General features: G+C 35.9%; 1 protein-coding gene across 7 annotated transcripts in view; it reads right to left on the bottom strand.

The window, feature by feature from the left end:
* Nucleotides 1–18,315, bottom strand: part of LOC121379261 (ankyrin-2-like) — a 253,747-nt gene that overhangs the window by 172,839 nt on the left and 62,593 nt on the right. For all 7 annotated transcript variants that reach the window (XM_041507782.1, XM_041507784.1, XM_041507783.1 and 4 more), the window contains exons 2-3: nucleotides 12,873–12,974; nucleotides 6,458–6,556 (exon numbers count right to left, since the gene is read on the bottom strand). In XM_041507782.1, the coding sequence (XP_041363716.1) occupies nucleotides 6,458–6,556; nucleotides 12,873–12,974 (201 nt within the window). The remainder of the gene's footprint in view (nucleotides 1–6,457; nucleotides 6,557–12,872; nucleotides 12,975–18,315) is intronic.

The following is an 18,315-nucleotide window of genomic DNA, read 5'->3' as shown; positions in this document are numbered from 1 at the left end:
TTTGGAGTCGGTATCTGAATTAAAAATCCCATGCCTTGACTGGGATCCGAACCCAGTACCTACCAGCCTGTAGACCGATGGCCTACCACAACGCCACTGAGGCTGGTCAGAGTCAACAGAGTCAAGTTCCTTGTCAAGGTAGCCGAACCTTGGACATACTTCATATCATAATGTCTGTGCATACATACATACATAAATATTATAACACAAACTAAGTGGACAATGACTGTGGTTTCAGCGTGTTCATTAGTAGGCATAAAGTGTTCATGTTCACAGTTATAAACCTTTCTGTATTACAGCCGATCAGCACCTATTGCTCATGTTTACAGTTATAAACCTTTCTGTATTACAGCCGCTATCAGCACCTATTGCTCATGTTTACAGTTATAAACCTTTCTGTATTACAGCCGCTATCAGCACCTATTGCTCATGTTTACAGTTATAAACCTTTCTGTATTACAGCCGCTATCAGCACCTATTGTTCATGTTTACAGTTATAAACCTTTCTGTATTACAGTCGCTATCAGCACCTATTGTTCATGTTTACAGTTATTTAAACCTTTCTGTATTACAGCCGCTATCAGCACATATTGTTCATGTTTACAGTTATAAACCTTTCTGTATTACAGCCGCTATCAGCACATATTGCTCATGTTAACAGTTATAAACCTTTCTGTATTACAGCCGCTATCAGCACCTATTGCTCATGTTTACAGTTATAAACCTTTCTGTATTACAGCCGCTATCAGCACATATTGTTCATGTTTACAGTTATAAACCTTTCTGTAATACAGCCGCTATCAGCACCTATTGCTCATGTTTACAGTTATAAACCTTTCTGTAATACAGCCGCTATCAGCACCTATTGTTCATGTTTACAGTTATAAACCTTTCTGTAATACAGCCGCTATCAGCACCTATTGCTCATGTTAACAGTTATAAACCTTTCTGTAATACAGCCGCTATCAGCACATATTGCTCATGTTAACAGTTATAAACCTTTCTGTATTACAGCCGCTATCAGCACATATTGCTCATGTTAACAGTTATAAACCTTTCTGTATTACAGCCGCTATCAGCACATATTGCTCATGTTTACAGTTATAAACCTTTCTGTATTACAGCCGCTATCAGCACATATTGCTCATGTTTACAGTTATAAACCTTTCTGCAATACAGCCGCTATCAGCACATATTGCTCATGTTTACAGTTATAAACCTTTCTGTATTTAGTGAATTTAATACAACCACTAAGTTCTCAAACAGTTACCTCTTTTTTTCAAAGATAAAGGACACAATGGATTTATACATCTTACACGTGTTAAGTTTAAGTTTGTTTTGTTTAACGACACCACTAGAGCACAATGATTTATTAACTGGATGTCAAACATTTGGTACTTACACATGTTAAAGTTACCGCATAAACGTACGAGTGGTATGCATGATGTCTTGATTGACAGCCGATAGTCCCCAGTGTGACAGCATGAGAGAAATCTGCTGTCAATTAAAATACTGAAAGTGTGGAATAACTATGCAAACCACTTGTAGGTTATGCAGTAAATGATTTGCACCATGCCCCTAAGTGATGTTGTAAGACACGATAATGAATTTTAGCTTTGTGAGAGATGGGTTTAAGAAGTGTTCAGTTATACAGATTTATTGTACTTGCTAGTCAATGGGGAAAACAACGATAGGACTAGTACACATAGCAAGGTGATATCTAGACTGGAACTGCGTCATACACAACTAGCAATACAGGAACCGATAGGACTAGTACACATAGCAAGGTGATATCTAGACTAGAACTGCGTCATACACAACTAGCAATACAGGAACCGATAGGACTAGTACACATAGCAAGGTGATATCTAGACTGGAACTGCGTCATACACAACAAGCAATACAGGAACTGATAGGGACTAGTACACATAGCAAGGTGATATCTAGACTGGAACTGCGTCATACACAACTAGCAATACAGGAACCGATAGGACTAGTACACATAGCAAGGTGATATCTAGACTGGAACTGCATCATACACAGGAACCGATACTAGCAATACAAGGTGGAACATACACAACAAGATAGGGACTAGTACACATAGCAAGGTGATATCTAGACTGGAACTGCGTCATACACAACTAGCAATACAGGAACCGATAGGACTAGTACACATAGCAAGGTGATTCTAGACTGGAACTGCGTCATACACAACTAGCAATACAGGAACCGATAGGACTAGTACACATAGCAAGGTGATATCTAGACTGGAACTGCGTCATACACAACTAGCAATACAGGAACCGATAGGACTAGTACACATAGCAAGGTGATATCTAGACTGGAACTGCGTCATACACAACAAGCAATACAGGAACTGATAGGGACTAGTACACATAGCAAGGTGATATCTAGACTGGAACTGCGTCATACACAACTAGCAATACAGGAACCGATAGGACTAGTACACATAGCAAGGTGATATCTAGACTGGAACTGCGTCATACACAACTAGCAATACAGGAACCGATAGGACTAGTACACATAGCAAGGTGATATCTAGACTGGAACTGCGTCATACACAACAAGCAATACAGGAACTGATAGGGACTAGTACACATAGCAAGGTGATATCTAGACTGGAACTGCGTCATACACAACTAGCAATACAGGAACCGATAGGACTAGTACACATAGCAAGGTGATATCTAGACTGGAACTGCGTCATACACAACTAGCAATACAGGAACCGATAGGACTAGTACACATAGCAAGGTGATATCTAGACTGGAACTGCGTCATACACAACTAGCAATACAGGAACCGATAGGACTAGTACACATAGCAAGGTGATATTTAGACTGGAACTGCGTCATACACAACAAGCAATACAGGAACTGATAGGGACTAGTACACATAGCAAGGTGATATCTAGACTGGAACTGCGTCATACACAACTAGCAATACAGGAACCGATAGGACTAGTACACATAGCAAGGTGATATCTAGACTGGAACTGCGTCATACACAACTAGCAATACAGGAACCGATAGGACTAGTACACATAGCAAGGTGATATCTAGACTGGAACTGCATCATACACAACTAGCATTACAGGAACCGTAACGAAATGATAACGATGGTTAGACAGCCAGACAGAAATCACTATTCTACTGACTTGCATAATGACTTGTAATATGTTGCATGTAAGCAAAAAACCCAATCCCCACAAATGGGTTTATCATCACCACCACCCAGGGGTGGGGAAAAATAAAATTGTCAATCGGTCCCACTTGATGTTGTCACTACCGGGGAGGGAGGGGGGGAATAAAAATAAAAAATAAATATTTAAAAGACGATATTTGCCAATAGTTTAAAAAAAAAATCATAGTGACATTTGTATAGTTTTATCTTGAATCATGAACGCAAACGATAAACATGAAAACATGAAACATTTTTTTTATATCACATGAGTGAAAAAAACCCACAAATTGTATATATTTTACATAATGGAATAAATAATATAAAAAATGAATAAAAGTTATTAATTTTAATTTCCATATATGTATAAAAAGTACGAGTATTCAGTACTGTGTCCTGAAAATTAATAAAAGATGGCACCGTTGAAGTGTTTGACAGCCTGAGCTAGCACATGTTTAGACAAAGAGAGTAATAAGTCATCACTGATTGGATGAAATTTGACCTCTGCTGGCTCTAGAGATAACAGTACATGTAGCTGTTCTGCTTACTCCCACTTGTTAACAAAAAAGGTGGAAACCTTTTGTTAATTTTAAAATCCTTTATACTTATTGGATACACTACATCGAACAGTCAACAAAAAATACATTTATAGATTATTTCAGTATATTTTATGCTATTTCAAGCAGTTTGTATTGCACAAAAGCCTCTTGCTTCCGACTAGGACACTCCACCCGATACTGCGACAGAGCTCCGTACATAGGTGTTGACAGGTCCACTTAACGGATAGGAATTTGTTCCGGTAATAGAAATGGACAGGTGCTTCAGACCGACAAGAATGACAGAAGTGGGACCGGCAAAAGCATGTTTTTAAAAAATAATTTCGGTCTCAGAGATTGAGGATCGGTCCCATTCCCTGGAAAAAAGGGCTTTTCCCCACCCCTGCCACCACCACACAACCCCAGTGATACTTAGAAACAGCAGATTTTCATTTCTGTCTTATCTCAGATAGCATAACATTCATAGATCTCAACTAATATGATCATGCTACTTTGTTAGTATACATGTATAATATTATACGAACATTCTGCATGGTATTGTGGTCATTTGTTTTTGTACAGACCACCAATCAACCAAAGCCATAATTTGAGACATCAAGCGAGAGCTGCCGTGGTGGTTAATGGTAACTGTTGGGGAAGACGATCAATATGAGTTGTGTGCACATCAGAAACTCGCTCTACAGTACGTGATTCAGCTGGGTGTGCGCGATTCAGTGTGCGATTCAGTGTGCGTGGGGGGTAATCTGTGTCTCTAACAAACCCGCTCTGCCAGTCTGAATATTGCAGCATGGTTTCTGTTAACCACAAACACATGCTTTTTATCACACCCCATCTCTGTACACTGGTTCTGCTGTGAGCCTGATAGTGTTGGCAGACTTTTATTTATACCTCGGCTCACTATAAATATACTTAACAGCTGGCTACAGACTTTACTTTCTTAATACATGTAAACATGTACCAGTAATTTAATAATGGTCAAATAACTAATATGCAGGTGATTCAATCTACTGGGAGGAAATTCCAAACAGAAGAAGCTACAACAAATGTGTATAAATGTTGTAAATTTCACTTGAAGGTTCTTTTGACATTCATATATTCTTGGTTGTGCTGTTATTTAATGCAGGTACTACTATTAGTAATTTAATATTGACTCTGGTATTATATCTGTGGGTGAATTGGTATGCTGGGAAGAAATTCCAAACAGAAGAAGCTAGAACAAATGTGTATTTATGTAATAAATTCTGCATGAAGGTCTTTTTGACATCTACATATTCTAGGCTATGCAGGTACTAGTAATTTAATACACTCTAGTGATACATTTGTGGGTGAATCGGTATGCTGGGAGGAAATTCCTAACAGAAGAAAGACCAAATGTGTGTACATGTTATTTACAGCAGACTGTGGCTACATTCCACAAGCAGGTCTTTCTGACATCTATACAATGTACAGACTGTCATGTATGTTATGCTGTTAACTAGTGATTGATTATAGTTAAAAACTGATCAACTGGGCTCTACCATGCGATGATCAGTTATAAAAATTCACAACTGATTGTCATAGAGCCTACTATAACTATAATCAGTTTAACAGATGAACTGACGTAAATATGTTGTAGTTTAGGTTTGTTTGCATGTGTACATGAAGAAGTATAAAATTTAATAGGTATTAAAGGTAAAATTAGCAATAAGTAGAATCTATCCCAGTGAACAAAACAAAAAAGTTCAAGTTTATTTTGTTTTAAAAAGACAGCACTAGAGTCCATTGATTTATTAATCATTAGCTACTGGATGTTAAACATTTGGTAATTTTTACATATAGGCTTAGAGAAAACTCGCTACATTTTTTCCATTGGTAGCAAGAGATCTTTCATATGCACCATCTCAGACAGAATAACACATACCACAGCCTTTGATATACCAATTTTCGTGCACTGGCTGGATCAAGAAATAGCCCAATGGGCCCACCAACAGGGACTGATCCTAGACTGACAGCCCATGAAATGACCACTTTATCACTGGGCTACGTCCAATTGTAACAAATGAAAAGGTCATGACATAATAATTCAAGTCTTTCTTATGTAAGTACATGTATAATCAAAAGTTGATCGGTTGGTTCAAACTGAGCACAACCAATGACTGATGATAAAATTCAAACACTCTCCAACATTATAGTTAACTGAAGCATGTATACATAGTCCATGGACCACTAATAATTCAATGAGGGTTTTGTAGTCGGTAACACATTTGTGGGTGGATCAGTGTACTAGAAGGAATTTCCAAACAGAAGACGGACATTTTTTAACAAATGTGTTATTCGCAACATATTTCCAAACAGAAAGAGAAAGAAAAAAATTCTTAGGTAATGTTTGTGAGGTTATGAACCAGTTTCACATTAAAATAGTTTTCTTTGTCTGGATTATACCATGTCTTATTGACCTACACGTTCTAGCTAATAAGTTGGGGGAAAAGTAAACAGGTTATTTAAAGATTGGCTCCAAACCAACCATCTGAACTTTAACTTATGCATTTAGTTATTTTGTAACAAACTTTTAAAGAACAATTATAAAAACTGCCTCCACATATCATCCAGTACCACTGTGTGAAGAAGCCCTGTGCTATAAATAAGTATGGGGTACTAACAACATTCAAGTACTACAATTTGTGCAGGACTCCAGTGAGGAGGAGGTGAGAGTTACTGACCTTGGTGGCTGCTTCAACGTTGGCCCCGCGGTTGAGCAGCTCAGTGACGATGTTGATGTGGCCTTCCTTGGATGCCAAATGTAGAGCATTCAGGCCATTCTGTAAAACAAAGCATTCATTAGAGTAATAAACACATTCAGGCCATTCTGTAAAACAAAGCATTTATTACAGTAACAAACATTCAAACACATTCAGGCCATTCTGTAAAACAAAGCATTTATTACAGTAACAAACATTCAAACACATTCAGGCCATTCTGTAAAACAAAGCATTCATTAGAGTAACAAACATATTCAGGCCATTCTGTAAAACAAAGCATTCATTACAGTAACATACATTCAAACATATTCAGGCCATTCTGTAAAACAAAGCATTCATTAGAGTAACACACATTCAAACACATTCAGGCCATTCTGTAAAACAAAGCATTCATTAGAGTAACACACATTCAAACATATTCAGGCCATTCTGTAAAACAAAGCATTCATTACAGTAACAAACATATTCAGGCCATTCTGTAAAACAAAGCATTCATTACAGTAACATACATTCAAACATATTCAGGCCATTCTGTAAAACAAAGCATTCATTAGAGTAACACACATTCAAACACATTCAGGCCATTCTGTAAAACAAAGCATTCATTACAGTAACAAACATTCAAACACATTCAGGCCATTCTGTAAAACAAAGGATTTATTACAGTAACAAACATTCAAACACATTCAGGCCATTCTGTAAAACAAAGCATTCATTGGAGTAACACACATAACAAACACATTCAGGCCATTCTGTAAAACAAAGCATTTATTACAGTAACAAACATTCAAACACATTCAGGCCATTCTGTAAAACAAAGCATTTATTAGAGTAACATACATTCAAACACATTCAGGCCATTCTGTAAAACAAAGCATTCATTACAGTAACATACATTCAAACACATTCAGGCCATTCTGTAAAACAAAGCATTCATTAGAGTAACACACATTCAAACATATTCAGGCCATTCTGTAAAACAAAGCATTCATTAGAGTAACATACATTCAAACATATTCAGGCCATTCTGTAAAACAAAGCATTCATTGGAGTAACACACATAACAAACACATTCAGGTCATTCTGTAAAACAAAGCATTTATTACAGTAACAAACATTCAAACACATTCAGGCCATTCTGTAAAACAAAGCATTCACTGGAGTAACACACATAACAAACACATGCAGGCCATTCTGTAAAACAAAGCATTTATTACAGTAACAAACATTCAAACATATTCAGGCCATTCTGTAAAACAAAGCATTCATTGGAGTAACACACATAACAAACACATTCAGGCTATTCTGTAAAACAAAGCATTCATTACAGTAACATACATTCAAACATATTCAGGCCATTCTGTAAAACAAAGCATTCATTACAGTAACAAACATTCAAACACATTCAGGCCATTCTGTAAAACAAAGCATTCATTGGAGTAACACACATAACAAACACATTCAGGCCATTCTGTAAAACAAAGCATTCATTACAGTAACATACATTCAAACATATTCAGGACATTCTGTAAAACAAAGCATTCATTACAGTAACAAACATTCAAACACATTCAGGCCATTCTGTAAAACAAAGCATTTATTACAGTAACAAACATTCAAACACATTCAGGCCATTCTGTAAAACAAAGCATTCATTGGAGTAACACACACGACAAACACATTCAGGCCATTCTGTAAAACAAAGCATTCATTGGAGTAACACACATGACAAACACATTCAGGCCATTCTGTAAAACAAACCATTCATTGGAGTAACACACATGACAAACATATTCAGGCCATTCTGTAAAACAAAGCATTCATTGGAGTAACACACATTCAAACACATTCAGGCCATTCAGTAAAACAAAGCATTCATTAGAGTAACACACATGACAAACACATTTAGGCCATTCTGTAAAACAAAGCATTCATTAGAGTAACATACATTCAATCATATTCAGGCCATTCTGTAAAACAAAGCATTCATTGGAGTAACACACATGACAAACACATTCAGGCCATTCTGTAAAACAAAGCATTTATTACAGTAACAAACATTCAAACACATTCAGGCCATTTTTCTGTAAAACAAAGCATTCATTAGAGTAACCCACATGACAAAAAATTTAGGCCATTCTGTAAAACAAAGCATTCATTAGAGTAACATATATTCAAACACATTCAGGCCATTCTGTAAAACAAAGCATTCATTGGAGTAACACACATGACAAACATATTCAGGCCATTCTGTAAAACAAAGCATTTATTACAGTAACAAACATTCAAACACATTCAGGCCATTCTGTAAAACAAAGCATTCATTGGAGTAACACACATGACAAACACATTCAGGCCATTCTGTAAAACAAAGCATTCATTAGAGTAACACACATGACAAACACATTCAGGCCATTCCGTAAAACAAAGCATTCATTAGAGTAACACACATGACAAACATATTTAGGCCATTCTGTAAAACAAAGCATTCATTAGAGTAACATACATTCAAACATATTCAGGCCATTCTGTAAAACAAAGCATTCATTGGAGTAACACACATGACAAACACATTCAGGCCATTCTGTAAAACAAAGTATTTATTACAGTAACATACATGACAAACACATTTAGGCCATTCTGTAAAACAAAGCATTCATTACAGTAACATACATTCAAACATATTCAGGCCATTCTGTAAAACAAAGCATTCATTGGAGTAACACACATGACAAACACATTCAGGCCATTCTGTAAAACAAAGCATTTATTACAGTAACAAACATTCAAACACATTCAGGCCATTCTGTAAAACAAAGCATTCATTAGAGTAACACACATTCAAACATATTCAGGCCATTCTGTAAAACAAAGCATTCATTGGAGTAACACACATGACAAACACATTCAGGCCATTCTGTAAAACAAAGCATTCATTAGAGTAACACACATTCAAACATATTCAGGCCATTCTGTAAAACAAAACATTCATTGGAGTAACACACATGACAAACACATTCAGGCCATTCTGTAAAACAAAGCATTCATTAGGGTAACACACATGACAAACATATTTAGGCCATTCTGTAAAACAAAGCATTCATTAGAGTAACATACATTCAAACATATTCAGGCCATTCTGTAAAAAAAAGCATTCATACATTCAAACATATTCAGGCCATTCTGTAAAAAAAAGCATTCATTGGAGTAACACACATGACAAACACATTCAGGCCATTCTGTAAAACAAAGCATTTATTACAGTAACAAACATTCAAACACATTCAGGCCATTCTGTAAAACAAAGCATTCATTAGAGTAACACACATGACAAACACATTCAGGCCATTCCGTAAAACAAAGCATTCATTAGAGTAACACACATGACAAACATATTTAGGCCATTCTGTAAAACAAAGCATTCATTAGAGTAACACACATTCAAACATATTCAGGCCATTCTGTAAAACAAAGCATTCATTGGAGTAACACACATGACAAACACATTCAGGCCATTCTGTAAAACAAAGCATTCATTAGAGTAACATACATTCAAACACATTTAGGCCATTCTGTAAAACAAAGCATTCATTAGAGTAACACACATTCAAACATATTCAGGCCATTCTGTAAAACAAAGCATTCATTGGAGTAACACACATGACAAACACATTCAGGCCATTCTGTAAAACAAAGCATTTATTACAGTAACAAACATTCAAACACATTCAGGCCATTCTGTAAAACAAAGCATTCATTAGAGTAACACACATTCAAACATATTCAGGCCATTCTGTAAAACAAAGCATTCATTGGAGTAACACACATGACAAACACATTCAGGCCATTCTGTAAAACAAAGCATTCATTAGGAGTAAAACAAAACATTCATTGGAGTAACACACATGACAAACACATTCAGGCCATTCTGTAAAACAAAGCATTCATTAGAGTAACACACATGACAAACACATTCAGGCCATTCTGTAAAACAAAGCATTCATTAGAGTAACAACACATTCAGGCCATTCTGTAAAACAAAGCATTCATTAGAGTAAAACACACATACAGTAACAAACACATTCAGGCCATTCTGTAAAACAAAGCATTCACAGTAACAAACATTCAAACACATTCAGGCCATTCTGTAAAACAAAGCATTCATTAGAGTAACACACATTCAAACACATTCAGGCCATTCTGTAAAACAAAGCATTCATTAGAGTAACACACATTGAAACATATTCAGGCCATTCTGTAAAACAAAGCATTCATTAGAGTATCCATGACAAACATACATTTGTATTCATGAATCGTGAATAGGCATTGGAATGACAAACATACATTTGTATTCATGAATCGTGAATAGGCATTGGAATGACAAACATACATTTGTATTCATGAATCGTGAATAGGCATTGGAATGACAAACATGTAGCCTGCAATTTATGTATATGCACCGACCTCTCCACCACCCAAACAGCCACAATTCTGAAGATGAAGTGATCAGAGAATATGTCCACCACCCCCAATAAAAGGGAAATTAAAAACAAAAACAAGTGGATTTTATCTTATATGTTGTGTAATTTGGTGTTTACCTACTACTACGTAAATTTATGACAAACTATATACTGGCATGGTCTAAACAAGCTGCACTGATTTTCAGGGCATTCAACAGTGTGATACCAGTCTATGGCTAACAAATTAAACTGGATGTTCAAAGAATTACAACCAGCTCCATGATCTGTTACTACACTAATTAATCATTGTTTAATGTTTGTTAGCAGCAATGTATATAGTTTACAAATATTGCATGCTATTTCAAGAATATTTACATGAAGAAATGAAACACTAAATTAGAAATATACAAACATGATGCTTGACAAACGTTGAAATTTAATTATCTCTTATATCTTTATTTATTTAAATGTATTAATAAGGGGGGAAATGTCCAACATGCTTGGCAAACATTTATTAATTAACTAGTCATTGATATGTTTATCCGAAGTAATGATTGACGCTAAAATTCTATCTGATTCCCTGAACCAATTAGGAAAGAAAGTCATTTAAAGTTTATGAAGACTACCAGAGATGTCTGTACTGGCTGGTACCAGTACTGTTTGTTTTCAATTAGCTAACCACAACCAGCTGATAACTATACATGTAGAGTGAAACCCTCTAAACCAGACACCCAGGGAACCAAGATAATTGTCCACTTTTAAGAGGTATCCAGTTCTGAGAGGTTATTTTTTGTACTGATATTTTAAAGGGGATGAAAAACGTCCAGTTTTGAGGGAATTCCGGTTTAGAGGATCTTGTTTTCTGGGGTTTCACTGTATATATTTACATTCCATGAAGGTGGTACTGTTTTGACTTTCTTGTTGCCTGCCAAACCCAAACCATACTTTGACCTTTCCTACAGATGTGTCTAGGTTTTCATAACACCAATTTAACCTATTTAGTCATGTGGCTGTCATTCACGCCTGCCATCATTCAGAGAAAACAGAAAGTGCACTCTGATAACTCACCAGGATAAAGATGGTTAACAACAGAGATTGTTAACAACCACAGGTCATACTAATTCAGATACACAAACTTGTATGTGTACATGTGTATGTTGTACATTTCACAAACATTTGAACAATGACAGGTGTTAAAGAAAATTTAACACCCATGTTAATTTTTTCATTCCTACACCAAACACCCATATTTCTTTCACCAAGTCATACTTTTGTAAAAAAAAAAAAAAAAAAAAAAAAAAAAAAAACAGATTTAGTATTAACAGCAATATTGATAATATGCAGCATTTGAAAATAAGATCAGATTAATTTTATTGCAGACCTTTATATATATTCCACATTAGAAAAGTGTTGATCTTTTGGTGGTTTTAAACAATCAGTACAAAAAACATTATATGAAAACATCAATAAATTCAACAAATTTAATAATTAATTATTATATACATGTATTACAACTACTATAATCTATGTGTAATATTTTGGTGGACTTGGATCGGAGACCTTTGATAAAAATTTGAATGACCTTGAGTGTGACATGTAGAAGAATGACATCAATCAATTAAAGCACATACAAACATGCACACATGTGTAATTTAACATGTACATCTACCTAAGAGCAAATCTGTCAATTACAAGATCTTTTTCAAACACTCAAGGATAAATTAGCATCTAATTTTAGACTGTTTAAAATGATATAATAAAATATGCAGGTTATCATGTGTTTATAGTTCTATTCGATTATGCGAAATAATCTGTATTGGTTTAATACTAAGGAGTTTTGTGCAGCAATATAATATGCAAATAGCTAATTTATGCTATAAACTGGAATGCAGGTAAGTTAGTATTTCTGTACTTACTGGGTTGCTGGTATTTATGTCTGTACTCCCCTTGAGGTATTCCAGAACCTCTGTAAGGTTTCCGTCCCTTGCGGCCCTCAAAAACCCAGCATTTCCATCACTCTGCAACAAAAACAGTTCACATTAGAACATAAACAAAAACAATACAGCATTTCCGTCACTCTGCAACAAAAACAGTTCACATTAGAACATAAACAAAAACAAGCATTCTGAAAGTACTGCTAAAGTAAAACATGTCCCCTACAGGGCCCAACAATTTTTTACATCTCGTAAGTTCAGTGGCCATAATTCTTTAAAAAATGGGTAAATCTTCATGAACGTCAAATTTGATCTTAACAGTACATGATAAGCTATACACAAAATTACAGCTCAATATCTTGAGGCATTCTAAAAAAACAAGTCTGGAAAACAATGAAGATTTGTGGGACAGGTGAGACAGACAGACAGACAGACAGACAAACAGATGGAGATGAAACCTATAGTCCCTCCGGTTGGACCAGTAGGGAACTAATAACACAGCATCACCCACGTGCATGTTCACAGAGTAAAAAGTACCAACATGTTCAGAAAACTGAAACTTAAAATGAGTCATCACAACAAGAGGTTCATTGAGAATGTCAAAACCAAGATGGCTAGTATTTTATGTACTGGATTCAGGAACGATAAATCAATCACACATAACAGATGAACTTCTTTTTTAAACTGGGTATCGATTATTAGTGTAACTAAAATCACAATTTTCTGAACACTTTGTAAAGAATTCCAAATCACCACTCATTGTAAATCACCGAACATTGATACTACTGAACAGCAATGTTGTTCCCGTTTCAAACAGTAAGAAACAGTTTCAAACAGTAAGTTAATTTTTTGTATGACACCAAATTTTTATGAAGTTGGCTTTTTATGACAAATATGGGCATGTTGGGAGATGGGAATGCAATTTAAAGACAATCATTTGGTTTATTTATATAAAAGCCATCTCAAGGTGAGAAGGAAGGAGGAAGAAATCTTTCATTTAATGATGCACACAGATATTGAAATGTAACCCTGTGCACAACATATTTCATACAGCCTCGTGGAATTTCCCATTCTTACCATCACAGAATAAAGCCGATATCCGACATCATTAACTAGTTATTCTCTATTTATCATGTGCAGGATCCAGTTACACCACTTGTGAAGCAATGGCTGGAATAGCCCACTGGGCCACCAACGGGATTAGATCCTAGATTGATTATGCCACATGTGAGTGCTCTACTACTTGGCAACATCCAACCCCCTCTCAAGATGGGATCCACAAATTCAGAGTAATTTTCAAAATGGCCTTACATGAAAAATATTGAATTTGTTATAGTTTTGAAACAGTATTTGAAAAAGTCTCTAAGACTACATGCCACAATTAGCAACAGCCGATGATTACTAGATCAATGTCCTCTAGTGGTGTTGTTAACATAACAAACTTTTAAAAAATAACAATCCCCAAGCAGTAATATTCAAGAAATACCATGAAACAAGAATGCAAACCAATTGTTTACGTCAAAATAACTGATTTTACATTTCCAGTCAATTCTATACTATCTGCAATGAGTCAGTTCCTACAGTTTGGAAGCTGGGAAAACATGCAAACTTTGATAAATAATCATCGCTATAACTGTGAAAGATGAAATCCGAGAACTGATCAGTCTACTGAAACGAGATCGAATCTTGTTTTGACATGTTGAAAAGCCATCAAGTACTGATATGCTGGTAACGGAGGGTGCACCAAGGTAAGAAACACATACATCATGTTGTAGGTCTTCACACAGAATCAATAAACATGGCACGCTTGTCTTACTGATGATACCGTTGTTTAGTTTTATCAAAATATATACCATGTACACCAGTATATATATATATATATATATATATATATATATATATATACATAATTGATTAGTATAGTACCAGAGAGTTTGAATCCCTAACTTAATATGGCAATGATATCAACAAATTCCATTATGACATACACATATATGTACATACAGACAACGTACAACAAGAGTTAAATTCCTCACCTCCAAAAAACCAGGGTTTTTTGTGTTCAAAAAAGAAAAGATTTTTTTTTTTTTTATTCTTGTAAATTTTTAATCTCGTTCTGCTTAACAATACCTGTAACAATAAAACGTTTTATTAATTTTCAGGGTTTTTGAACACGTACAGGGATGTCCCAACTTTCACTGATCTAGGATATTAAATTAGAACAATGGTGCTTAATGTAAAAGATATATTGTACATATATGGAAGTAACCCACACAGTAACTTCCAGCAATGTTCATCCATTATAGAGGTACACATAACATACACATGTAAACATGTATGCATATTACTGATTAAACCGTTTTCCTTGCTCAGTATTTTTACAATGTTTTCAAACAAATAATTTCAAATTACTTGTGCACCTGACAGAACAAGACTACAACATGTACAGAATGTTCACCTGCATTAACGATGTACAGAATGTTCACCTGCATTAACGATGTACAGGTCTACATGTGTACAGAATGTTCACCTGTATTAACAATGTACAGGTCTACATGTGTACAGAATGTTCACCTGCATTGACGATGTACAGGTCAACATGTGTACAGAATGTTCACCTGCATTGACGATGTACAGGTCTACATGTGTACAGAATGTTCACCTGCATTGACGATGTACAGGTCTACATGTGTACAGAATGTTCACCTGCATTAACGATGTACAGGTCAACATGTGTACAGAATGTTCACCTGCATTAACAATGTACAGGTCTACATGTGTACAGAATGTTCACCTGCATTGACGATGTACAGGTCTACATGTGTACAGAATGTTCACCTGCATTAACGATGTACAGGTCAACATGTGTACAGGTAACTGACAGACCAGACACCTAGTACATCAGCTCATCATGTTCTCACCTTCCTGCATCTCAGACTAAACAAAGCACAACTCTCTACCCATCTCCACACAGGCAAGGCAGTCTTTACCATGAGCTAAATCAAGGCAGCCTGAAGATAACCCCTCCTAAAATAGTTCTAGGCAAGCAATCACATGGAGTTTCAAATAAAATGTACTGAAATTTTTATTTCCAGGGGATCAATCTGCTGTTCACCTAAATCTTCAAGGTGAATATTGAGGTAAGTGCAAGTGATTATCCCCCTTTTCTGGCAAAGACTGGTAAAAGATAATGTATCAGTAATAAGAAAATTACAATTAAAACAATTATTATGCATAATGGTTCACTTCAGATGAACAGAGTTGGTTGAACGTTGGTCTGAGGTGCTTGCATCGCAGGATCAAACCACCTCAGTGGATCCATTCTCCCATCAGGTTTTAACTCCGACCCAACCAGCGACCCACTGCTGGTATATCAAAGGTTATATCATGTGTTGTCTTGTCTGTGGGGAAAGGGCATATCAAAGATCCCTTGCTAATGGGAAACTGTAGCAGGTTTCCTCTGATCACTATGAGGCAGAATTACCAAATGTTTGACATCCAACAGCCGATGATTAATAAATCAATGTGCTCTAGTGGTGTCATTAAACAAAACAAACTTGAACTTTTAACTCTAGTCAACAAACTGTGGTTGTGGGCACTGATCATTCCATGACAAAGCAAAACATGTGACAAAGTAAAACATCAGGACAGACACACTCATTCTCCCGGGGACTCGCTTACACTGTTCACCTTCACCATCAGTTACAGTCTCAGCTTTCCTCTTTTCTTCTTTCTTTCACTCACTCAATTTCACCTCTTAGCTTCATCAACCCCCTCACACTCACACTCAGTTTCACCTTCACTTGCCCCCGCCCTCTGTTAACTAAAGCTGACTAAATACATTCACTCACCCCTTTTCAGCTACCCATACACCCCTACCTTCCTTCCTTTCATTTACTCACTCCCTCTCACTATATAAAAACTATAACCACTCGTGATATCAAACAAACCTTTCTCGGCATTATACTAGCTGTCTGTTGGTACAAATATTTCACATCACAATTTCCATGATAATCCAAAAACACAAAATCAGCAATAACAAGACAAGAATCACTGTCCTTCACTTCATCGTTTACTCCGTTATCAAATACTTATATCAGAAATCAAAACCATCTTCAGCAGTTCTAGCTAATGTCACATCTCACATACAGAGTCTGATCTGAACCAGACAAATGGCTGCAATGTGCACCTCTTCCACGAAAACAACAGCAGAAATAACTTGCTACTTTACTGCAAACTGCACCAATCCAAACACAAAAAGCATACGCCAAGTCAATCATCAGGCAAAAATACCTTTCACGTGCAAATATTCTTTAAAAAACCCTCGTAAATTGCATGTATATTTTAAAAAAATAACACATAAAGACATACTGAAGAATGGTAGATACGCAAGTTAAAGTAATTAAGTATACAGGGTATACACTCATAGTCATCAGAGGAAACCAGTGGGGGTGGTGCTGAGGGTGAGAAACAAATGCTTCCATATCAAAGAATTTTGTTTTTTAAGTGCCCATTTAGTTTAAAACTTTTAAAATTGCCTTTTTTGTCTGTCTTTTTGAAAAAAACCTACACTATTTTTCCCTGATTTATGTTAGCTGCACCTCCCCTGTGTTAGACACGGCACAGCCCTGCTGGAGTGCAACACTACTAGAATGGCCTGTATGGTAAACGCATCAGAGAAGAAGACAAAAATACACACCAATTAATCTTGTCCTAATTGCCCAATAAACCCACAGCTCATCACAACAGTTGCACAACAGATGAAAACTAAATTGTTTTCCACAAACCTCAAAACACTTTCTCACAACCTGCACAAGACAAAAAAAACTTTCTTTTTTTAGACAAACCTCAGAAAGCTTTCTTATAATTTCATTGATAAAAAACTGCCTATATCCATTTCTGGTATTTAAAAAAAAGAAAAGAATTTTAACAAACATTTTCTTTTGGTTTTTTTTGCAATCCTTTTAATTGAAATTTGATAAATGTATCTGATAAAATAACAACTGACTGACTGACTGATCCACCATCATATGGGTTTTGCAACAAACCAAAATAGTTTTTAACAAAAGCCTTATTACTCAAGTTGTGCAACAGGCGAGAGCTCAGATTTCTTGTGTATCTCAAAACGCTTAAGAGGTACGATAAAAATAAACAGACAGGTGAGGAGAGACGGACAGGGTGAAGGTAAAACGTGTGAAGAGAGAGGAACTTTTAATAAAATAGGTGCAAGGACACTAAGTAATTACAGAATGATTAAACTAAACAAACAAAACAACATGTGCTCAAAGGATTGGGGAGAAGTTTTATCACAACAAGAACATTCATCTTGTACTTGTATATACATAATGCACAAGGCCATCCAGCTACATGCACATGCGAACACAAACATGGGATTCATTCCATACACCTGTCACTCTGATCATTT

The sequence above is a fragment of the Gigantopelta aegis genome, chromosome 8 (genome assembly GCF_016097555.1).
Source record: "Gigantopelta aegis isolate Gae_Host chromosome 8, Gae_host_genome, whole genome shotgun sequence".
NCBI lineage: Eukaryota > Metazoa > Mollusca > Gastropoda > Neomphalida > Peltospiridae > Gigantopelta > Gigantopelta aegis.
This window is presented reverse-complemented; position numbering and strand designations above follow the sequence as displayed.